The 24,549-nt window shown below is 44.1% G+C and overlaps 2 protein-coding genes across 3 annotated transcripts; one reads left to right on the forward strand and one right to left on the reverse strand.

Annotated features, from left to right (window-relative positions):
• Positions 1 to 307: 307 nt before the first annotated feature.
• tgm1l1 (transglutaminase 1 like 1) lies at positions 308 to 14,920 on the reverse strand. Its single transcript, XM_076162148.1, has 14 exons — positions 14,737 to 14,920; positions 9,721 to 9,989; positions 9,436 to 9,627; positions 6,809 to 7,060; positions 4,724 to 4,842; positions 4,323 to 4,430; positions 3,893 to 4,070; positions 3,225 to 3,363; positions 2,494 to 2,686; positions 2,193 to 2,346; positions 1,811 to 2,095; positions 1,527 to 1,687; positions 1,067 to 1,203; positions 308 to 955 (listed from the first exon to the last, which is right to left on the reverse strand). Exons 2-14 carry the CDS (start codon positions 9,986 to 9,988, stop codon positions 811 to 813), a joined length of 2,331 nt encoding a protein of 776 aa, XP_076018263.1. The 5' UTR covers position 9,989; positions 14,737 to 14,920; the 3' UTR covers positions 308 to 810.
• A 2,159-nt stretch (positions 14,921 to 17,079) lies between these two features.
• Positions 17,080 to 20,911, forward strand: nop9 (NOP9 nucleolar protein). Of its 2 annotated transcripts, XM_076162399.1 has the most exons (12): positions 17,080 to 17,094; positions 17,626 to 17,900; positions 18,128 to 18,364; positions 18,451 to 18,639; positions 18,727 to 18,834; positions 19,039 to 19,180; positions 19,265 to 19,457; positions 19,541 to 19,681; positions 19,864 to 19,983; positions 20,069 to 20,281; positions 20,443 to 20,548; positions 20,655 to 20,911. In XM_076162399.1, the coding sequence occupies exons 2-12, from the start codon at positions 17,681 to 17,683 to the stop codon at positions 20,807 to 20,809; spliced, it is 1,824 nt and encodes a 607-aa protein (XP_076018514.1). In that variant the 5' UTR covers positions 17,080 to 17,094; positions 17,626 to 17,680; the 3' UTR covers positions 20,810 to 20,911. The 2 variants fall into 2 exon arrangements, with proteins under 2 accessions (XP_076018514.1, XP_076018513.1); XM_076162398.1 differs by lacking the exon at positions 17,080 to 17,094 and having other exon boundaries at positions 17,106 to 17,900.
• The last annotated feature ends 3,638 nt before the right edge of the window (positions 20,912 to 24,549 follow it).

Genomic DNA, 24,549 nt, shown 5'->3' on the forward strand with positions numbered 1-24,549 from the left:
AAGGTAGAGCAGCCTTTGTTTGAATTCCACCCTATGAATACTGCAAAAAGAGACATTTCTAGTGGTTTCATGTTGGTTCATAAAGCAAAAGTAGTCCTTTGGCATTATGCTATTTAGTCACGTTATCACAGATGAACATTCTCCTGAAATTCTCCATATGTTTGACATTGTCTACTTTCATCTTTTGTGTAGTTCCTAACATTTAGCTAATAATACTAACAATAATAATATTTATAGAAAACTTAGAAAACTATAACATTCCCCTCTGCAGAATGTACAAATTTCAGTATCATTCCTTTTCAAAACATTCTGTAGCCTCCTTCCTTCATAAACGCGTTTTAATTTTGTCTGAAAATACTCTTCACACATAGCAATAATTAAGTGGTCTGTCTGACATATATAGTAATTATAATTATAGTGCAGGAAACATGGAACAAGCTAGATAATAAATATTATGAAAGGCAAGAAATGATGGTGGAAAGAAGAGTTTTTTTTGCTACAACAGTTAATAACTATACAGTACAAATGCCTGTAAAGGTTTATGTGCATGCAGTTAAATGTATGTTTTCCTTGTATTTCAGGGCTAGGCAGAGCAGTGAATTCATAGTTTTTCAAGTCAAACAATAATACTGACATTGCTATAATTGTAAATCATCAATTGAAATTGTAAGATAACTAAATTGAAATGTTACTGTACACAAGTCACACAATACCTTCAGATATAGTCACAAGACCAAATGCTGTTTGGAGTCATTAGAGCCCACTGAGTTTATGAACACAAAGGCAGAAAGAGATCTATCTGATACCCTCTCATTTGTTGAGAACGATGATGTCAGCCACTCCGTGCACTTGTGTGAGCTGTTTGCAGTCTAGGGAAGCCACCAGCTTCCTCGGTCCGGGTTGGGTGGGGATGAAATGCTCGGTCAGGGTCACTGTGGAGTGGCTGCTGACATCACTGAGGGGGGGGGACAGAGAAGAGTGAGATGTTAGTATGACTGTGGAGAACAGAATGTAGACACTTTGGTTTTGAGTCAAATAGAAAGACAGAAAAGAGGAGATGCTTTACCCAACTATCACTTCATGGCCCTTCTGCAGACCTAGGCCCTCCACTCTGAAAACCACATCCTTTAATGTCCGTGGCAGTGGGTTGGTGAAGGTGATCTTTGCAGCCATCTCCTTACCAACCATAGCTTCTCCCAAAGGCTGCAGGAAAGAAACACAGGGTGCATCTTAAATATCAATGCTGGTCATATAATGCATTTGGGCTTGTGGTGACTGCCCTCTATTGGTATCTTAGAGAAAGCACATCTGCATTGTGTCTGTGTCTGCTCCAGATAAAGCTCTGAGACATTTTGTCCTCAAATGTAAGAAATCTTTCATTATAGTATGAATAAGTACCAATTGTGGTTGATTAACGTCCTTCTTTGTAATTTTATCGAGTCAAGCATGAGGGTTGGACTACTAAACCATTTTGGTTAGTCCACCCCAGTCCACTCTCTATCTAGCTAAACTATTAAATTACCTACCAGTACGGTGAGGTTGGGTGTACGGAGCCTGAAGGTGGTCTGGTTGGCTAAGACTTGTTGGGTCTCAGTAACCCTTCCAGACAGAGTTAGCATCAGGGCCGCCTGATCCACCAGTTGGTCCTGGTACTGCTGGTAGGGTAGAACCCACTCGATGGTCTTCTCTGTGTGGACAGAGACAGAGGAACAGTTGGACTTCATATCCAGTCTGATCGGACATTTGTGCAGATGTGTATTATTTTTATTTTTGTTTATTTTGTGGAGAATAAATTTGAGTAGAATCCAACCTTCATTTGGCAAAAGATCTACTGGCATTTGCTCCTTCTTGATGGTTCCCCTCAGCACACCCGTGTAGTACATGACGGCCACCTGGCTATGCAGCGTTGTTCGACGGGATTCCGAACTCTGGTTCTTCACCACGATGGTCAACTGTGCGTCAGCCCCCATCTCGGGCCCCTCGCCGGCCATCCTCACCTCCACGCTCACATCCTCTGCAATGGGAGAGGAGTAGATATCTGGCTTGGTGCCGTAGCGGCTGGCTGTCTCCACAGCGATGCGTTCCTCTTCCGAATCTGTCAGACAGACATGGAGACAGAAATGTGTTGACTTTCACTCAGTGAGAGCTCTCATCTAAATTCATCATTATCAAAATAAAAGAAGTGCCAGTACCTTCCTGGTGTTTGTACAGGTGTGTGATGTCTGCACGCTCCTCAGAGCCAACCGCTTTGGTGCTGATGTGGTGGCCGACAGCTTTCTTCTCGCTGTGAATCTGACTGAAGTTGCCGTCTAGGCTTCTCTGCCAGTAGATCTTATCGCTGTTGACCTGATAGGGAAAGACATTTGTCTCTCATGCCTGATATTTAGCTTGGCCATCTCCCTATTTCTCTCAACTCCTGGTGATGCAAACATATTCAAGTGCCATACCACACAAATCTTTCCACATACATATTTGAACACGTCAGGCACTCACCTCAGCAAAGACGAAGGGCGTGTCGTGTTTGAGGTAGACATGGCCTGAACGGATGGCACAAACTGAGGCGGGGCCACAGCGGAAGGTGCCCTGGCTCGTCTCCTGGGGGGTGGAGTCAACAGCCTGCCAGCCTCCATGACCAGGGGGCAGGTCTGGTCTTGCCATCCAGCAATCATTCCATACATGGAAGTTCCTGTTCGTTGTTAGGGTTACATGTGAAACATCTGAGTTTATCAACAATAAAACAAAGACTCATCGTTACCGTCTCTGATGATGGGGCTTTGAAGATGAATGAATGAATGAATAAAAATGTCCCACATTAACCAGAGGACATAAGAAATGCACCCAGAGATACCAGATCGATTCCTGTACAAATGTGCTGTGACAGTATTTATAGATCTGCCCTCACATTCTGTATCGACTTGGCATAGATAATTGAATCAAGGCGGTAAACACGGAGTCCCTCCCCCACAAGGAGTGAGTGAAATATCTGAGATACCAGATTAACTCCTGTCCAAATGTTTAGCGACAGTATACAAAGATCTCTTCACGGTCGTTTAGACTTAGAATAGATAAATCAAAGAGCTCTTGGGTGTGTGTAGCTATCCATGGATTTGTTGGATCTATGGTGTATATGTCTATATTTACAATGCATTCCTAAGGTATGGATTTAGCAGCAAGCAATTCTCTCTCCCTGTGTGTCCCTGGACCTGTAAAGATAGAGGACTTACCACACAGAGTCTTTATTGAGGTAGTCGATGGGCTCCAAATTCTCATCGAAATAAACATCCGTAGTGAGCGATACGTCAGTGTCATGAGCAGACTGGAAGTTTGTCACACTGCGGGCAGGTATGCCAAGACACCTTAGCACTGGAAAGAGACAAATTAAGGGTTAAGATCATCATGATAACTGATCTATGCTTTTCAAGTTGCAAAGACTTCAACTAGCAACTCCAGATGGTTGCGTGGAATGTTGCTATCCTGAGAGAAAGCGACACATGTGCCTCTCTCTGTCGTAAAAATAAGAGGTATGAGAGGAATGCCGTGTGGGGGTATGGGTGTATTGTGGGTATATTTGAAATACGATTTGCTGTCAAGGGCAATGCCATGTGCTAAGGTCAGCGAGCGATCATGTGTAGAGTCTTGCACAATGAATGAAGTGTTCCGTTAGGGTTTGATAGACAGGAGACCACAATTTCAGCAGTTTGAAGACTAACTACGCAACTAAATGGACATCAACACAACAGACATGAGCAGTGGTTTTCAATCCCAGAGTACCTTTGCACTCAAGGAGAAATGGAAAATGTGCATTGCTGGGAAATTCAAAGACCAGGACTGAGAACAACTACATCTAGGCCCTTTTGACCAAAAGAGAGGGAACCAGCGAGACCCTTCTCACCTGTTGTTGTGACCCCAGAGAAGACCCAACACTGTCCATAGGACACAGGCGTTCCATTGGAGGAATGGTATTTCCTAAGGATCTCCACGCTGCTACTCCAGGCTGCAGGACAGACGCCGTCCGCATAATCTCCGGACCAATTTCCAATCAGCACCCCAAAGTCATCCTGAGCGTTTACCTGGAAAGAGGAGGGAGGTGTCAAATTGGCCGCGGTAACAAATTGACACAGAATGCACAGAATCTATCACAATGTTGTTAAAGTTTCAGTGTTCATTTTCACAACACAGCATGAGAAATGATAGAGGGGTGTTAGCAGTGATGTATGCGGATGAAGTGATTGTTGTGATCGTACAACAATCACCAACTGAAACACAATCAATCATAATTAATGTCGATCAATATTATGACAGCATTTTGGATATTAGGTTACCATGGCAGATAAGACCCGGACCACGTTGATAGGGTCACTTCGTCCAGATGGAGGCATGTTACTCTTTTCCAGGATAAACAGACAGGCCTCCATGACGCCCTCGTGAAACTGCAGAGGAGACAATCAAACTACCAATGAGGACGCGTTTCCAAGGCAACAATGTCAGACAGATAGAAGTTTACACACTATTGATCCTGTGGAGAAAGTCGTCACTTCCCTGTGAGCTACTCTAGCAATAAAGATGGATTAGAAACTGTTCCCAGGAAGTGAAAGGTACAGCAATCCTCTTCAGGGTTGGACTGACGGAGTTTTGTTTCATGAGCTTTGCTTGTTATAAAAAGGTCATGAAAAATGAACGTGCAGTATCTTGTGAGAGCCTTGTTGTGTATTGATTGGCTTACCTGTCCAAAGTTCCACGTGCGAGCACCGATTTGTTTCTCTGTGCCGTAGTAAATCCTGCCAGTATCGTTTAGTACGTACTCCTTCCTTTCCTCCTCGTCATCCAGGAACACCGTGTCCTCTTGAAAGAAATAAATTAACCAGTAAGGACATTTAGTCTTTATTTCAAAGGGAAGTGGAGGGAGTCAAGAATGCACAGCAAGAGCAGGACAGACAAAGAATAAGGGTACAGTTGATGTAAACTTGGGAAGTGTGAATCCAATTGATCCCAACTCTCCACGCTCTACCCATGTGTCCAAAAATGACTATAAACATATTATGTGTTTTAATGTGTGGGGGGATGTTTGGCTCGCTTTCCTGAAAGTTTCCCATAGAACTTTTAAGTGACAAACTGTCTTAAGAATGTGACCTTCCTTCACTAAATGGGTCTCTGAGGCCAGGAAATGGTTAAAGACAATACTGTGGGGCCCACATTCATTTGTGGGGGAAACGGTTTATGTTGGGTGACATCACCGTTCCACTGTGGGGATACACCCCTGACAGCAGCAGCCTCACATTCTGTTTCTCTCCTTTTTCCCCCATCCATGTGATTTATAGTGTGTGGGGAAAAGGGACAATAAAAAGAGGAAAGTAAAAGTAGGGACTTTTTAAGATGGGCATGTGAAAATGCAACTGGAAGGGAGGAAAGCAAAGAGGGAGAAAGAGAGGAAGTTATGCTTGGGAGGGAAGAGCGGGCGAAGGGAGAGAGTGTTTGAAGGTTTTTGCAGGGGAGAGTGGAGGGAGGTGCAGGATGGAGGAGTCCTGACAGAATCTGGCAGCTGTGCTTTTATACAGATTTTACTTACTGAGTATTTCTGGAATGTAGCATAGAGGAGGAGAAAGAAGCCAGAGACAGAGCAATGGAGCCGGGGTCAAGTCATCACACACAAGTGTTTCATAATAACAGAATGGGGAAGAGACTTAAAGGGACAAAATGCAGAGTGAGGCAATGTGACGGGCCAATGTTTGAATCAGTAATTAGACTCTGATGTTTGTGGAAAACAAAGAATTACTGGCCCCCTTGGGAGAAGATATATGGACAGGGGAGGAGGAGTCTGGGTTTGGAGCCAGCACAGGTACGACATTACTCACAGACTGACTCAGTGCTCTGTTGCAGGCATTGTTCTTCTTTTTAATTTCTTCCATACATTTGTCCGTACATGCTTCTGCCTACAGCGTCATAGTCTGGCTTCGTGCTCTGTTCACTGTTTATGTTTGTTTATTTAGTCATGATCTAACTCTGCTGTCACTTCAGACCCGGCCACTCCCGTCTGCCTGTATTAGCCTCACCTGCCCTCCTTATTCACTCACCTGCTCATCATTACCTCATCAGCTCCCTTTATATACGTGTGTGTTGCCCCCCCCCCCCCCCCCCCCTCCCTCTCAGACTGGTTTCTCGCCATGTGTGTCTGCTTCCCAGCACTCTGTTTTGTGCCGGCCTGTTTGATCCCGGTTGTGTTTTTGGATTCTGCCTCTTCCTGACTCTTTGTACTTTGTTTACGTCCCTATGTCTTTTTCTGCCTTTAAGTCATTTCAGCTTACTTTCAACTTTTTCAGCAAAACAATTCAGCAGCTTGCAATAACGGCCTATTTCTTTTTTCAGGAAATCCATTTCTAGTTTATATTGCTCTGCTGCAGATTCACATTTGGGTCAAACATCCTGCACAGATGATCTGCAAAAAACTGATAGATGCTTTGAAGAATAAACAATGGGAATCTGTTTTTATCTTAAGCAAGCAGCTACCAGGTTTTCAATCACAAAGTGTGCCAGTGGTCTCGGATGGCAGCCAGTGGAGTTACATAACTCCCATAGTTATACACGTGTCATGTTGTAGCTGCTTGACAGACAGCGACATGCTCATGGATTGTAAATTGGCCCATCCTGCCCGTGTGTAACGTTATACAGTACATGAATGACTCTGATCGCAGGCAAACACATGTCTATGTTGTGATCAACTCACTAGTATGGGAGGCAGTATGAGATATTATTCATACTTGCTCACACACGCACCATCCAGATCAAACACATCCACCATCTGCCATCTTACCTTCACACCAGGGGTTAAACAGCATGACGATATTCTTGGCGCAACTATGGGTCGTCATTGCTTCGCCTTTGGGAGAACGAGTTGCCACGCTGAGGCCGTACAGGCCAATCACAGCATTAGCAGGAGAGTTGACAGACAGCTTGATTTTGTTGCCGTCCTGCTCCACGACCTTGGCCTCCCAGCGTTCATCCTCCAGGTCATTCACAAGTAGTATGATGACATGGGTGCCTTTGGACACCAGCGGCAAGGAACCTGCACGGGACAAATTCTTCATGAACAAAAGCCAGTGCTGGATTGCATTCTATTCTGTGTCATGTGGTGGTGTTGTGTTGTATTTTGTTTACTGTATGTTGCTGTAAATTCTATACACACTGAAGTAAATTAGATGCAAGTGATTTGTAGTTTTGTAGTTACCACAAACACTAAAATTACCTATCAGTACATTTTTCTGAATGTCATAAATCCAGCAAATGTTTCATAATAAGCATCATCACTCATGCATAGAAACAGACACACCCAGTTTAGACACGCACACACTGTGTGTATGTTTGTGAATGCATTTATGTGTGTGCACATTTTTGTTGTTATTTATGCTGTTACTTGTAATTCAAATGATCTTTGCCCTTGTGCAATTTGATGAAATAGACAAGCGGGGACATTGGAGAGACTTTATGGCAACATGTGGTCAAACGCAGAGTAAACACAATCATCTTACCACTGTGAATCACACAGCTGAAGCTAAACTGTAGACCGCACATATCACAAGGCTTCACTTATCTATGCACACTTTCTCCACGAAAACAAACCTCCCACACTTCAGTCTCTCCAGATATTTAGCCTGAAAACAAACATGTTTATCTCAAGACTTTGACGACAGATCTTGCTTAACAGGCTTTGCTGATTTCAAAAGAATAAATAATAATTTCCTGTAAACAATAATGTCCTTAAATTTTGGTCATTTTTGTTATTTGGCTTTAATTTCTGGCATTTGGTATAACGTTTGTATAAAAATCACCTTTTAGGATTAGATGTATTTATTTATTTCTTCTGTGCCCCTTTTGGTCTTTCTTTTGTTTTGATAAATGAGTGTGAAAACATAGACTGGTGTATTTTCCAGACTAGCTGTGACTTTCCTCTGACCCCCTCTAGCTTCTGTTTGCTGGAGGGAGTGTGGAGTTATCAAGCAGCATTGCTCCATCTGACCCGAGCGAAGACTCTCCACCCTTCCTCTCCCACTGCGGAGTACTCACAGAAAAGGAAATCAATGTGAAACACCGCCTCTTCTGTGGTGGAATGACATCACCTTTGTTTAGAATTGACATTGTGCCCTTATTCTGCCAAGGTGAGCAAAATTCAGGTGAGGAGTCTCTCGTACGTTGTGATCGTAATAAGGACTGATCACCCGTCTCTCTCTCTTGTTTGTGAAAATCCCAATTGTGTGTAGTGAAGCGAATTATGCGGTCACATGTCTATCTGTGCCCGGCCAACATCATCCTCCACCTTCTCTTTTAGAAACTAGAGAGCAAACGTTTAGGCTTCCTATTTTCCTCAGTGCTCTGAAACAGGCGCTACATTCACCATGAGTTAAATTCAGATGAATCAATGATATTGTGTGTAGCAGCTGTGTGGCTACATCAAGTGAAAGAGTTGGTCCCTCAGGGACTGCACTGTGGCTGGAGTTGTGACAATAATACAGTATATAATGATACCATATCTTACAGATGGTTGTTTAATAGGCCTCTGTAGTTGCCATGCCTCCCTCTATCAGGGGTTAACAGCTGGATGTCATGTCATATCAAGACCTGCATGTCGTTCTCTAATCTGGAGAGAATGTGTGTGTGAAAGTTGTGCAATGAGAAGATAACAAACCAAAATTATTTATGTCTGCTAACCGGCAGATGGCCTTTGGCTCTTGCTTACACTTCTGCATTGATGTGGTTCCTGTAATGAACCGTCATGGTGGAGAGAGAACTGAGCCTGCAGGTGAAGCTCTCAATTTACCTAACTTATTGCACTTCTTACCTAACTTATTGCACTTCTACTCTAGCTCTAGTTATGCTCTTAGCTGTTGGTTTTGGAAGGAAATGCGCTTACGATTTCTTGTGACCTGAAGTTCTTTTATCTACCTTTGTTGAACACACTTATTGGAAGTCGCTTTGGATAAAAGCGTCTGCTAAATGACCGTCATGTAATGTAATTTAATTTACTGGTTCCAGCTCTTACCTATAACACAAGCTGCTGAAATGAGTTTCTCTGTATGGTGTTAAGACAGGGTGAGGATCTATGGCTTTAAGAGGGAGGCCGCTGCTCCTTTCACATTGAAAGGTGAAGTATTTGGGGTATTTAATCAGCACTCCCATTGGACGGCTCCCTAAGGAGATGTTCCTGCTACTTTCAACTGACCACGGTCCAGAATACACCGTAGAGATTAGATATCCTATGAGGCCTGTGAACGACCGGGAACCTGAACCATCATCATATGAGGAAGTGCAAGACTGAGGACTCTTTCCTCCCCTCTTAGACGTGAACCTGAACGTACAGTCGTCCCAAATATAGCTCCACCATATGAACCCCGCTCTACCCTCAGAGCACACATAACACACATGCCCCGTCCATTAATTCCATACCTATTTTCATGTCCAGGTGTAGTTTATCATGGTCAGGCTGGAAGGGCCTGTTGAGTTCTATCTCGATCTGGAATGTTTGACCTCGACGGATGATCAGCTCGTCCGCTTCGTACAAGTCGGTGTGGTGTTCCAGTCGGTTCTGACCCGTCTTGGAGCTCAGCAGGTCCACAGAACACACGGACAACCCCATGTCTGAGAGAAGACGGATGGTATGAGATGATATGATGACACAGCACTTGTTGAAATTTTGGTTATTGTACCATATGGTTACATTGTAACATTTACCGTCCATTTCTCTGGCATGTTCTAGCTCGAGCTTTGGAGGTTTGACAGGCTCCGGGACGCCAGGTGTGATCACCTCCACTGTATCTGTAAGGTCCTCATGCTTACAGCAGCACGAACATGCCTTCCTGAACCAGCGACAACAGGCTCCCTCTTCTTGCTTCTTCTCGCCCTCCTTCTGAATGGTCACGTGCACCCTGGTGGGCGGGGCCGCACCTGGGAAACGCCCTACAGCCGACGTGTCCCTAGCTATCAACCGCTCCCCTGGCATTCTGGAAGACACCAAACACAAATCATTCAGGGGAAGTTCAGGACCAATGGGTTTGTCTTAGTGCTCTGAGTTCTGCATATCAATATTTGTTTGTATAAGAAGATGAGAAGAAAAGATGCATAGTGATCACAGGAGATATGAATAGATGCAGATGGTGGCGAGATTAGGAGAGGACACAGAGGAGTCCAAAGTGCCTCAGATCTGTGTTCAAGCTGTAGAGACCGCGCCAAAGATTCTTAATAAAAATTAGATTTATCCAGCGTTTGCCCAATTTCTCTCCTCCCCTTCTGTCACGCATCACGCAACAAACAATCCACTTTTCCCTTCATTATTTCCCACAATTACCACATTCCACACATAGGCTCTCTTCAACCATCTGCCGTTCCCAAAACATTTGAGGGTATTTAGCCTTTCAGTGTAGTTAACAAAACTCCCATAGCACTGTAACAAGCCACATTTATGTAAAAGCAGCTGGATCCCATCTGTCTCAGTCCAACTGTTACCGAGTGATGCATGGTGTTTGTGGCTGTGTGCGTGCAGTGTGTGTGTGTGTGTGTGTGTGTGTGTGTGTGTGTGTGTCGGTATACAGTAGATCTGTTGAACATTTATCAAACTGTCACAGCCGCACCCATCTATAATGCCCTGATAATCAATGTGGAATTGGATCATTTATCACGCTGAACACCGGCCAGACCTCCAGTCCTCCCTGCTCATCCTCTACTTTTGAACGAGAGGTCAAAGGTCAAGAGCTAAATGTTGGTGCCTTTTCCCTCCTTGTCACTGTCTGCATCATCTCCATCTGAACATGAAGCCACTCTGGGCATTGAATCAACAATTAATCCAAAAACCCTAACATTTTCATGGAGTTTTCCTTTATTTTGTATTTTAACAACCTGTAAACGGTTATAAGCTGCACACACAGACATGCTGCACGGTTAAATACAGGAAACATGAATGAGATGTTTGGTTTACAGGGTGATTTCACTCCACCAACACGTTTTCAGATGTGCACACATGTTCAGCCTCATGCACAGCAGGAACATTTTCGGAAATTTTCCATCCTCTACAGGAAACAGGACCCATTTTAGTACCAGAACCATTTAACAGGTTACACGCTCTCCTGGGTGGTGCTCGCCCCAAGGATTGCTGATTGGTCGGACAGTCGCTTCCCCGAGTGCAATCAGAAAGACAACCGAAAAGAGTGAGAGAGAGAGAGAGAGAGAGAGAGAGAGAGAGAGAGAGAGAGAGAGAGAGAGAGAGAGAGAGAGAGAGACATACTGGAAGAGGAATGTGCCTTGAATGATTCGCCTTATCTTATATGTTTGTGTGATCTGTATGAGGTTTCTTTCAAAGAGAGAGTGTCAAAGTGTGTCACCATGCCAGACATTTTAGTTTATCCCGGACACTTTGAACCAAAGGGGTGTTACAGTGTTCCCATTGATTAAATGGTTAAATATTAGCACGGGGCAGGTGGATCACACAGGCTGAGGCAGTTTTTGGAAAGAATGCAGTGATAATGTAAGTGTCTGTGGCTCAGGTCAAAGGACAGGCAACAGCTGAAGGAGAGGTGGAAGGGAGGGTCACATCGCAATGTTACACCCTTAACATCCACGGGTATGTATAGAATGCGGGTGCATGTGTGAGCTCCATCTGTGAGCGTGTGAGAGAGAGAGATATTATATAATCCAGCCCTCTCTTGAGAGGTCTTGAGATTATGACCTGGTCAGATTCCTTCCCCACCCTTTAACTGTTTCCAAATCCTTTAAATACTTGGCAAAAACAGGCACGATGACGTTTACAAAAGGCTCACGTCAGCATGTATTGCAACACGCGTCTCCACCCCAAACTTAGTCACTTGTGACCCATTTGTAGCTGTGAATGTCTCTGGTTGAGAATGTGAACCTGCAGCTTCATCAAAGTGACACAAAGATATGACATTGCAGTACAGACATGAAGACTCAGACCAGTGCACATGCAGGATCACTCAAGTAACAGATAGATAACTTGATACAATTGTAAAGGGAAGGGAAGGGAAGGGATCCATTTAAAATCAAACAAATGAGGAGAGCGTCCCCAGGAGGTGTTGCTCAGAGACAAGCCACTAATAAAAGCAAAACAACTCAAGAACAAATACTGTATGTTCCACAGCCTAACAGATTATTCACCAAGCAAAAGGTCAAATTGTGATGAATCTATTGGGATGAAACTCGGTGGAAGGGTGGAGCATGACCCCGGGACGAACCCACTTCATTTCTTAACATTGCATCATAAGGTATTTGTCAAATTCTTCCAAAGCAACACAGGAGTCTCACTGAACAGTGTATCATGTCATTTACTGTATATATCCAATGATAGACGACCAATAGAGTCAATCTAGTGCAGGGCGTTAATGAGTGGCGTTTAATTTAGTTGCACTACAAATAACAAATATTTCTGTCATTGTGACTGCTTCTCATGCTGTTAATAAATACGTGAAGTTATGCCTTAGTCACGCCTTTGATTTATTCCCTCGTCTTCTGGAATCATAAAACCCCACATGCCCGCGAATGCAACTTGTGCTGCCATCGCTCTGGGGTCAGGCGTTACTGCACAACTAAGATGTGATTCTAACAGATGTCTACAAAGCTGGGAATTATGCATGACGTCATATTATTGCCATGCTTATCAATACCACATGTGTCGCTTCTTCCACTCTGCTCCTTCACCGCCCTCTGAACATCCACCGCTGCTGTTTCTGCTCAGTTTGTGTTGGCACGCCGACGCAGCTGGTATGCCTACTGCTCTGTGAGATAAGCACTGAGACTTCAAGTCAGTCGTTCCCAAAACAACAGAACCAAATGGCCGGGCTGGATGCCCTGTCTGCCTGTCTGCAGCTGAGGGTGCCGTGTTTAATGATAACAACATGAAGAATCTCTGAGAAGTAATGACAGATGTGTGAAGAGTGTTAGCACACAACAACAAAAGGCATGAACACAATGCACAGACATAGCAGCACATCCTTTTAACTGTCTAGGGGAATAAAGAGGGATTAAGCAGCTGCTGTTTGGCCACCGATCAACAAATCAGGAAGAATTCAAATTACTTAATCACTTTCTATTGTAAGTTGCACACAGGACGTGACAGAACGGCTTGGTGGAGCTGAGCAGGAGGGAGGGATGGGAGGATTTCCTCATGAAATCACTAAATACACTTAATAGCAAACATGTTAACTCGATGATTGGATTGTAAACTTCACCCACGGACTAATGAGTTTATCACACTAGCTGAGAATAAAGAACTACAAGATTAGTTTTGTTGTTTGTAACAAATAGTTAATTTGCAAAAACAGATTTCATTCATTCCATTCAAATATGTTTCATGTTATATCAATGAAATTGTCAATATTTGTTCTTTTTAACTTTTTAGCCAAACGTCACTTTGATTGATAAAACCAAATGAAGTAAGAAGCAAATGTTCAGTGTGCAGGAACACGTGTTTAATTGACTGCACCTCTCTCACACTCTTGCCTCCCTGGTGGCCCATAGGATGTGAAACACCCTTCAACGGGCTGCATCCTTTCAAGCTTTGACTGTATTCACAGCTTTTCGTGAACTCTTGTTTACTCTGTAACTTCTTTCTCTTGTCCAAAGGAGGAAACAGATATCAATCAAGCAAGTCATGCTTCACTTCACCTCACCTCCTCTTAAATACTTGACATTCACAGGCAACATGATGTTCACAAAAGGCAGGTATTGCAACACACGTCTCCACCCCAAACTTGACTATGACCCATTTGTAGCTGTGAATGTCTCTGCTTTAGAATGTGAACCTGCAGCTCCATCAAAGTGACACAAAGATATGATGGGGTTCAACACATCGCCGTACAATTGCAGTACGGACATGAAGACTCAGACCAGTGCACATGCAGGATCACTCAAGTTAAAGATAGATAACTTGATAGATTTGTAAAGGGAAGCAGGTATGATCCCCCACACATCCATTTATAATCAAACAAATGAGGAGAACACAGCAGGAGCGTCCCCAGGAGGTGTTGCTCAGAGACAAGCCACAAATAAAAGCAAAACAACTCAAGAACAAATATGTTCAACGTCGTAACAGATTCATCACCAAGCACCACGTATAAGTCAATTTGTGATGAATCTATCAGGATGAAGCTGGGTGGAAGGGTGGAAGCATGACCCCGGGACGAACCTTCTTCATCTTGGTGCATTTTGTCCTGCCTGGTGTTTGTTGCAATGAGTGGCGTTTAATTTAGTTACACTACAAATAACTCATTTTTCTGTCATTGTGACTGAGATGAATAAAAGCTTCTCATGCTGTTAATAAGTAACTCGGTCCTTCCAAGATTTCCAGACGTGAAGTTATGACTCACTTTGATGGATAAAACCAAGAATGCCAAATGAAGTAAGAAGCAAATGTTCAGTGTGCAGGAACATGTGTTTTTCTCTGTAGAATAATTGACTGTACCTCTCTCACACTCTTGCCTCCCTCGTGGCCCATAGGATGTGAAACACCCTTCAACAGGCTGCATCCTTTTAAGCTCTGACTGTATTCACAGCTTTTCCTTAACTCTTGACTCTTTCACTACTTTCTCTTGTCCAAAAGAGGAAACTGAGATCATTCAAGTTTTCGCTTTGCTTCACTTCACTTCACCTCCCCTTCCCCTCCTTATATTTAAATAAAAGAAGAAACTTCCCAAAATCTGAGAGAGTTAACTGTCGTAGAAGACAGAATTCTGTGCGTCTTACTTTGTGTGTGTTGATTCTTCCTCGACGTGCTGTAAACCCCTTGCTTCAGTCGACCAGCTCTGGAAAGCTTTTGGAAACTTTCCCTCTGCTTGCCAGTTCTTGGACCCGATTCTTTATACGCCTGGCCTGGAATGCTCTGCACAGCACTCTAAACTGACACACCCCTCTGCCTCACAGCCCAGCCCACTCACATCCAGCAGGCTGCCCACCCAGAGGGTGTGTGTTAACCATAAACTGCAGTGGTGAGTTGCGCACATGGGAGGGAGTTACAGAGAGGAGCAGGAGAACATTTCTGATGACGGAATCTTGAATGGCACGGTGAGGCTGGAGACGGCCAACATGTGGAGAATGAGTCAACCGTATAACCCAGCCGAATCAATCAATCATTACGTGGCTACGTAGAGAGTTTGCACTCTACAAACTCTTATGAAATCCCTGATGATCACACTTGATATTTTCCCCTGAGGTCATTTTACCTCATAGACTCTGGATTGTGCCAAACTGTCAGCAACCAATGAAAGCAGGGCAAGTCAATGATTACGCATGTGATACCAACTTGTTGACTTGCCAGCAGACGTGCATGATGTAGTATCACCACCCCAGCATGATTACTGGTGATGGAACTGGAGAAGAGGCTACTCAAACTATCAGTGCATGCAAGAATTCCAAATGAAAGAGCAGAGTAGAGCTTTCACATGACATTACAGGTCATGGGATGTATTATCAAGGGAAGGCAGTTTATTTATGTTTGTCCTGTATTTGTTTCTACAATGTTTAAAATCGTTTTGAAGGCCTAATTTTGATATTTTTACAAGGTCAACCCTCAAATATTTGTTTAAATTTGGTCACATTTCCTAGAAACACAATGGTGAGCGCGGTTCACTGAGTATGTGTGTGTAACTAATGAAACGTCCACATGATTCTCACACTGAATGTGGGAAACCAAACAGCCAGGAAGCAAACTTCCTGAATGCAGGGTCTTCCCTGTATTGTGTGTGGAAATATTGGTTTGATAGCCTCCTCTGCAGCTCACTGTTGCTTTCCTGTTACTTAGAGGGAGCAGGGGTTGAGTTGCCACATGATGTACGAGCCAATTACAATCAGGGGGAAACCTCAGAAGTGGAGAAGACACAGAACAGATCATAAGGACGATGCTTTGCTTGCAGTTTCTAGGCCTTTTCTCTTTTTGTTGTGGTTTCATTCTTTCTTTTTTGGGCCCTTTAATACTGTTTTCAGTGTGACGAAGAACAAATGAATGCATAAACTTTACTTTCTTCGTTTATGTTGACCAGCAGCCAGACCACAATCGAGTGAGGCCTGAAATGTGTGATAACGGATTTACTATTCAAAACATCTACAGCACAGTTAGTGGTTGTGGAGTATTAAGCAATTAAACACTCTGCCGCTGACTCTAATTATTATGATTCAAAGCAGAGAGTTCAGCGAGGGACAACATGGAGTGGGTGACTGAGTGATTGGGTGACTTGGTGTGTGTTTTGCAATAATGGGATGATTGAATCTGTCTGCATACGTCTGTGTCGTTATCAGCAGCACCCCCTCATTCACAGATGGGACTCAACTTTACTCTGCCACGGTACGTGGAGATGACACAAATACACAAGAAAAAGGAACCTGGCTGTTACTGCGAAATTTATCTGATTGCTGATTCATATAAATCCAGTAACAAGGGATGTGTCAACTTGGTACCAAGGGGGATCAATGTAAGAACTCATCTCTACTTTCAGTCATTCTTACAACAACTACTAGAAATTCATGTTGTCACAATGTTTGCCGATGATCTGCCGTGTCAATCAATACAGCAAACAACAGCCATTCCTCTGATTCAGGCTGTGGAAAGGTATCCAGTCTTTCACTGAACCAAGTGCCATTAGTGTTAAAGACAAAAACAAAGCTTTTTTTAGTCAAATCACATGACTTGGACTGAAGTCACTGAACTCAGCCAAGCAATTCACCGTGTTGCCCTCTGGTGGCTGCAACAAAGCTGCTCATTGATACCTCTTGTGTTTTGTGGCAATGCTTATTTATTTGTTGACGATCTTTAAATGTTACACACATCCCTTAATGCGCAGGGTTACATTTTGGCTTTTGGAAAACTTGAAAACAAACTGCAAAACTTAAAAGTAACTAAACCGATATAAATACAGACACGGCTCAAATTAAATATACAAAAACACATCTTGTTTGTTTATTTCCATCTAATTTGACCTCTGCTTTTAGTAGCTGTATGGTAGAATTTTGAATAATCAAAAAATGTTTTACCGTATTCGACGTCGCGGCGAAACTACGTCATCACGGCGCGTCGACAACGTCTCTGTCAGCCTGGTCCAAACATCACACGTGAGTTAGCCTTGAAGCTGCATCGTAACCTCATTTAAACTATTGTTTATCGAAACGCACGATGCTTGAATCGAGCCAAAGACGCAATCGAGTTGTTTTCTTGTACATTTTTCCGAACGTTCTCACTCGAGATGGTTTATTATCACCGTAGGTTCGGTTGGAAATAGCAGAAACATCGATGTAGCTAACGACTCCACGAACTATCTTTATTCGGAGAGATCAGTCAATGAAACACACTGATTTCTAGAATATAAAGTATTTATTGGTCACATAAAATAATAATAGTATTTATATGTATTTGCTGTTGTAAGTACTGTCTCACCTGTGTTACGCTTGTTATTGCACTTTATCAGCAACAATGAACGCTTTATGATCCTACAAAAACACTTTACCACACTCAGACTTCTAGTTCTGGTATTCATCCTAAGCACTCTTGTACCCATAAAGGATTGGCAAATGAAAACAACTCAATACTCAGTACTTCATTGCTCCCCAGGGGGTAGTTAAAGGTCTCTGTCTCTTTTATATCAGGTGGAAGTTACACACATCCCCCCTCGAGTCATCGCCCCGGTAACGTGAGAACAAGATGCTGGAGAAAGCAGAGGAACAGCACACAAAGAAAGGCGGAGGCCAGAAGAGGAAGCATCCCGATGAAATGGGGCATGGAGAGGGGAAGAGGAAAGGAGGCGATGGAGGAGATAATACTCGGGGTGGTGCCAGGAAGCGCCTGGACGCTCTCAGCGTTGGATATTTCCGCCGAGTCGGAGACAGACTCGGCGAAGGCTTTGAAGAGGACGAGGAAAGAGGTGAGGAGGAGGATTCTGTAGGACATCCATGCATAAAAGCTGCTGAAAGCTTCTCTACATGAAGTTAGAAGTCCGATGCAAATATGTTTTCCTGAAGTGTTTTCCTGCGACCTTTGACCCTGAAACATCTCTATTTTTTAAATATAGCTATAACAAAGTAACTTCCTGGTGCCTTCTTACATATTTCAGGTGATACGTTGTGATTGATACTTCTTGTGTCTCTTTAGTGATGTTTGTGGAGAACGTCCTCACAGAAATTCGAGGCAAAGCCGCCCTGGTGGCGACGGACCTGACGGGAAGCATCACCCTGCAGCGGCTGCTCCCATTGGCCAGTCTTGACCAGGTGGCTGAGGTGCTCACTGAACTGGGCGGAGAAACCGGGGCAGAACTTACCGCAGTGTCGTGCGACCGGTGCGGAGGTCACGTGGTGGAGAGCGCGCTCAGACAGATGTCCAGGTGGACGGGTGAGATCCGTGTTCTGGTTCCGAGTGTGGAGCTGCAGGGATCATTCTGTGTCCCATCATCTCACAGCTTGTCTCTTCCATCTTAGAGTCCCCGACGGAGCCAGAAGAAGAGGAGGTCTGCGGCGCCCTGGAGGCCCAGGTGTTATCTTTATCTCAGGTTGTGAGAGACAACAGCGAGGAGTTTGTCAAACACACTTACGGCTCACACGTGACCCGCACACTCATCCACGTGTTAGCGGGCTGTGTGGGTCCACCGCGGACAGAATCTCGTCCAGGTACAAACAAGCTCATTCATCGGTTGCCGTCATAAGTGACACATTCACTCTGAGCTCTCTTGAGTTGTTCTTCTTGACTTATTTTAGGGACAAAAAATCGCAACGTCCCTCCCCAGCTGACAGATTTTGAGGCTCCCACGTCGTTTTGGTACGAGCTGAAGAGCCTCACCGAGACTTTGATGGAGAACATAAACTGTGAGTCGTCTTTCACGCTGGCCTCACTTGTACTTGATTGAAATGCACAAGTATGGAGATGCAGATGGCACGGATTACATTTGAGTGTTTGCATGTGCCTGCTACACTTTGAGGTGCTTTCTGTTTACAAGGCTGCACTTTAAGTCCAGTTAGCACATCCGTTTGAGCCGCTTCTCTTTCCCTGGCGTCTCCTTTGTTTCTTAGCGAGCGTGACCGATGCCGTGGCCAGTGCGGTGTTCCAGACCATGTTGACCGTGTGCCACCGCAAGCGGCCCAAACTCTGCAAGAAGCTCCTCGCAAGCGTGATGCAGTACCTGACATCTCGCAGCGCCGCTCCGGGAGTGAGGTGAGATAGGATCCCTCGCAGGTGCTGCTGTGCCGTGGAGTCCAGGAAATGCGTGGAATTTAATTGTTTGTGTTCCTTCTCCAGCCCACTTCTCGTCTTCCTGAAGGACCAGGCCTCCAGTCGCCTCATCGAGACCATCATACTGCTTTCCCACAAGTCTCTCCTCCGCGACCTCTACAAGAACCATCTCAAGGACCACCTGGTGGACCTGGCCCTCCACCCGATCGCCAACTTCCCCGTACAGAGGCTAACCGCGGCCTCCGCCAAGCACAAAGTGGCAAGTCCCAAATACCTGCATGTTTGGGAGAGAATCGCCCCAGTTGCACGTGTGTGTGACTTCATCTCTTTCTCCCCTTGCAGTTCCTCACGTTGTTCGACCAGCTGGTCCAAGGTGTGGAGGCCATCTTGGCGGTAGGTCACATGGGTGTGATCGTCCAGTTGGCGGAAAGCTGTGCGGAGAGTGGCGAGAAACAGGAAGAGATGATGCAGTGCCTCCTGCGGGTAAATGACAGTTAGCTGATTTCATAGATTTAGTATTGCGCAACACTGGAATGGAAACGCAAATAATCGATCACAGCAAAGCTCAAATGTGAATATGAAGATAACTATGTGGATGTCATGATGATGATGATGATGGAGACCCTGCTGATGTTTTGCTCCTTCACCCTCACTTTCACTTTTAGGCCTTCCACTGTGCAGAGCCCGGCTCCCGTCACGTCAGCTGCCTTCCTCTCTTCATGTCTCTGCTCACTTACGAAGTGTATTACCACTCTGACACAGCAGAGGGCAACATAAACACAGAGGTAAATATCTGAAACTAATTTTGTGGACTCAGCCACCGTTTCACCAAAAGTCTGCTAATGGATTTCTCTTCTTCTTCTTCCCCAGGTCCCGCTGTCATCCATGTGCTACCACGGCTCCCGGCTGGTGCAGGCGCTGGCCAAGTTTAAGGAACGCTCGCTCCTCCTCAGCAGCCTGCGCAGCTTGACCCCCGCCGACCTCCTGACCCTGGCGTCCGACCCTTCGGGCAGCCACGTCCTCCAGGCCCTCATCACTACGTCCAGCGACAAAGGCAGAGGCAAGATCCTGAAGAGGCTGGAGGTACGAGCTGGAAAACATGTTTGGTTTATGACGACAAGATCAACAGGTCACTTATTTGTAGACAACAATCGATCCAAATGTGATATGCAGCCTCTCTTGAGCTTTTATAACAGAACAAAGGCGCCTACATTCTTTTACCGTCTTGTCATTCATCATTCCAGGGCCAGTATGTCCAATTGGCCTGCTCCAGGTTGGGCAGCCGTGTGCTGGAGGCCATCTGGAACACTGCCTCAGTGAGTCACAGGCAGAACATCGCACAGGAACTAGGTGAGAGAAGTACAATATGTGTGAGTGAGTGTGTTGCGTGGAGTTGGCTCGATGCTTTGGGTTGCAATTGATCCTCATGCCTCCTTTTCTCTCTCTCGTCTCACAGTGCCCGGTGAATCCCAGTTGAGGTCTGATCAGTTCGCCCGCCACGTTTGGGCCAAATTCGCCCTCTCCCACTTTGTACAAAGAAAAGCCCACTGGTTGGAAATACAGACTGGAGAGTCAAAGAAACGGAAGCTTTTCAGCGACATCCTGGAGTGAAACACAGATGCAGCCACTTTGTCATCTTTAGTATATTATTCTCTCTATTTCTGTAGACTACAGTGACCAATTTCAAAAATATATACAACAAATGCAACAATATTCTTGTTTTCCTTCTTGTGGTGCTTAATCATCACACATTTCACTTTTGAGAGGGAGCTCTTGATCATTTATCAGATGAATCCACGCATCAGTGCAGAAATTTTTCACGCCACCTTTCGAAAGATAATTGATTCTTCCGTTCCTCTGAATGCATCCTTACCCATAATTCTTCAGTGGAAACAAACAAATTGAAGCCACAGTGCGAGGCAGCATTGGGAACAACAGATGCCAAAGAATTAACATGAAATTATCCTTAGCTGGTACATGGAAGTGTTTTCATTTGTCCTCATATTGAACCCTGCTGTCTGCTCCTGTTGCCAGCTTTACTGTACATACAGGTGTTGGCCACCAGAGTGCAGTATGACAGCAAACAACCCCATCTATGCCAACCATCACCAATGGAGTGTTTGCTTTTATCGTTTTAGTACGACAAAGCTAAAGTCAGTTAGTGACAGGTCTTGGAATTCAACTTCTAAATAAGAACAGGGAAGTCATGAGTCAAAACTGGACATTTCAATACAGAATAATAATTAGTATTACAAATGTTATTGATGCTTTCTAAAATCTACATAGTATTTTCCTGATTGTTTAAAAATGACCAATATAATTGATTTACTGAAGGTATGAAGCTTTTCAAATTCTTTTAAATGTTTGACGATACCTCACATTCACCCAATTATACTGTTATCCACTGATAGCAGAGGGATTCAACGACAACACTGACAGGCGAGGAGAACCACCCAATCCCTAGACGGCAGCTCTACCCTCCTGAACCATGCATTCCATTAACATTACAATTAATGTAGTCATTTTTTGATTTTCAATAGTCAGGTTGGCTGTTCAATGTACATTTTACTTCTTTAGTTTTCAATCCCATATTTTAGTAGACCTAGGTCGGGATTACTCATGGTCTTTGTCATTGAGAAACATGTTGCATCAAAATAAGCGATCAAATACACCTACCCTTTGTTTTCTGTCAGGCAGTCTGAATAGATTTTGCCTCTGCATACTGTCAAAATACCTCCACACAGTAAAATGTGATAATACACAACATCAAGCCTGTGTGTGGTTGGCTGTGGAGCCTGGAGTCGGCCACTGGAATAATTATCGCCCTTTCAAGTGGGAGGGAAAGGAGGCATTCAAGAACACAATGATGTGATTAATTGAATTATAAGTTAATTAATGAGTTCTTAAACTGATTTTCCAAGAGGCATCAAAATTAAACTGATCCCTTTACAGAGGCACCGGCCAATCGTATCTCATCTCTCAATGAATTCCACGTTTACTCTAACATCTAAAGAGTCAGTTTAAAGATAACTTACAGGTGCCCTAAGAGGTCCAACCTTCATAGCAATAAGAGCAGCTCTGATTGGCCAGAACCCAGACAGGCTCCTTCTCACGACACTTGGTCATCTTTTGATATGAATGAGGCTTTACAAACTGCTGAATCATCAGTATGTTCATTCCATCAGTACACATACTGTGGGCTACAAACCACATACAGATGACTTGCTCGCACTCTGATCGGACCTCTGTAACATCTAGCCAGGTTTAAATGCGATCCATACACTTTTGTGATACACAATCTGCCCGCAAATGTCCTCTTCCTGGCTATGCTCACTCTCAGTCAGTTATTTTCAGTAGGGGTTGTGACTTTGTGTAAAAGCGGACCTGCACCTGGAATTCAGTGACAGCCAATTAAAGAAAAAAAAGTTTTCAAAGTGGATGACAGGAGCCAGGAGGGGAGACAGCAACTCCTGATCAACTGTTGACAGCTGAATTAGCCATTGAGATGCACGTATAGCCAGGAGCAATGGACAATATGCAGAGCTGGTAGTCCACAGTAAAGGTGAGAAAAGGAGGAATGATTTTTTTCGGAACCCTTTACATTTTCTTGATGCATTACGTTGTCCCTGACACATTTCTAATTACATACATGTAAGATCAATACTAAAATCCTTAAGGCCTCTTGCTATACTGGTGCAGGAGTTTACACAGTGCACAGAAACCCCGCCCCCCTTGACCTGCTATTCATCAACATTAGAGAGAGCATTGCACAAGCTACTGGGACCATAATAAAGCTGACTTGACCCTTCTTCTACCTGCTGTTATAATCACTTGGTCTAATGCTTCAGTGTGGATTTGAGCTTTGAGCAAAGCAGTTTTAATTACACATGCTTCATCCCAAGCGTGATATTCAATTACAGTGTTCTGTTATTATAGCTCTGTTGCTTGTATAATTGGCTGTGTGCACAAGAGAGACAAAGCAGAAAAACAATGACCTTTGAGGTACAATGAGGCATCGCTCCATGAAAATATATCACACGGATTCCCGAGGCATTCAAATGCACTTTGATCGTTGCCACTCAACGTCTGGGCTGCACCAGTGAATGACATGTCGTCGCAGCCCCCACACACACCCAGACCTGGTCTATATACACACACAGAACTCATCCCCACCATTACCTCCGACACCCACACCTATGGAAAATTTGCATCTCATTAGTTATGCACAGTAGCGACAGAAAATAGTCTTTCTTTAGAGCAAAGTGAGGAGTAAGTAAGAGAAGCTTTCACTGGCACACAGTAGGAGGTTTCATAACTCTGTCTTTTCTTCTATCTGCAAGTATTCTGACTTCCACTAAATGTTCAGAGAATGAGTCAGAGACAGAAAAACACAAAGAGGGGGGTGCTTTCTGTCATGATTAGAGACTGATAGGGTGTCACAAAGAGAATCTGTATCTGATTTCCACTGAGCTTCTGGCCGATTGTCACATTTAGTCAATTATCTGGCAATTATTTGACTTGTTTCGGTGTGTTGTGACTCATTTTCCATTGTGATGTGGGATGCCGGGTGCGTGAAATGTTGTATGGAACGTACCCCGTCTCTTCATCTTTTCTCTGAAGAAAAGTAGTAGAATAAGCAAAAATCCCTGTTTCTGAAAAATCACCATAAATATAGGACAGCTGAGATGCCAAAGGACTGTAGGACTCGTCGTATCCTTGACAACAGTCTCCAAGCAACCATTACTCCTCAAAGCGTTTCTCCAACCCCATCTCTTCCTCTCAACCCCTCTATCTCCTTTGGCAGGTTTCATCCCTCTGATATGTGATATGAGAGGTCCTATAACTTTTCCCTTGCAAGCTGAGGCAGTGGTTCTCACACTATGGAACGTGTACCACCAGTGGTACTTGAAGCTTCCTGTGACGGTCTGCCATATAGTTTTTTTAAATTGATTATTATTATTTAATTCAAGTAAATAGCACAACTTACCCACATGCACATTTTATTCTTCCATTATATGTGTCAAGTCAATTTTATTTCTGTAGCCCAATATCACAGACCCACAACATCGGGAAAATTCCCGACCCCGACTGAAGCTTTAGGAAGATGAGAAAAAACTCTTGAGAAAACCTTAATGTAAAAGAAACAAAGAAAGACACCTCAGGAGAGGCACTTCCAAGAGAGATTATGTCTCTATAAATGGCTGGGTGCAATAAGGAACTTCCAGTGGCATTATACAGAGGCACAAAAAAGCATGCAAAGCAGTGCACACTAACAGTCATGCAACATGCAAGAGAGGGCGAGAGAGAGCAAGAGAGAGAGAGAGGGGCATCTTGGCAATCTGATGGTGTGA

The sequence above is a fragment of the Genypterus blacodes genome, unplaced genomic scaffold, assembly GCF_046128005.1.
Source record: "Genypterus blacodes isolate CSIRO-AG114 ecotype Tasmania unplaced genomic scaffold, CSIRO-AGI_Gbla_v1 ptg000120l_1, whole genome shotgun sequence".
Lineage (NCBI taxonomy): Eukaryota > Metazoa > Chordata > Actinopteri > Ophidiiformes > Ophidiidae > Genypterus > Genypterus blacodes.

Excerpts from the sequence above, each read along its gene's own strand:
- nop9 (XM_076162399.1), top strand. The coding sequence starts at position 17,681 with ATGCTGGAGAAAGCAGAGGAACAGCACACAAAGAAAGGCGGAGGCCAG. Across the intron at positions 17,901-18,127 it reads TGAAGAGGACGAGGAAAGAG|TGATGTTTGTGGAGAACGTC; the intron begins GTGAGGAGGAGG and ends GTGTCTCTTTAG. Across the intron at positions 19,682-19,863 it reads TGATGCAGTGCCTCCTGCGG|GCCTTCCACTGTGCAGAGCC; the intron begins GTAAATGACAGT and ends TTTCACTTTTAG.
- tgm1l1 (XM_076162148.1), bottom strand. The coding sequence starts at position 9,988 with ATGCCAGGGGAGCGGTTGATAGCTAGGGACACGTCGGCTGTAGGGCGT. Across the intron at positions 9,628-9,720 it reads ACATGCCAGAGAAATGGACG|ACATGGGGTTGTCCGTGTGT; the intron begins GTAAATGTTACA and ends GTCTTCTCTCAG. Across the intron at positions 2,347-2,493 it reads CGCCCTTCGTCTTTGCTGAG|GTCAACAGCGATAAGATCTA; the intron begins GTGAGTGCCTGA and ends TTTCCCTATCAG.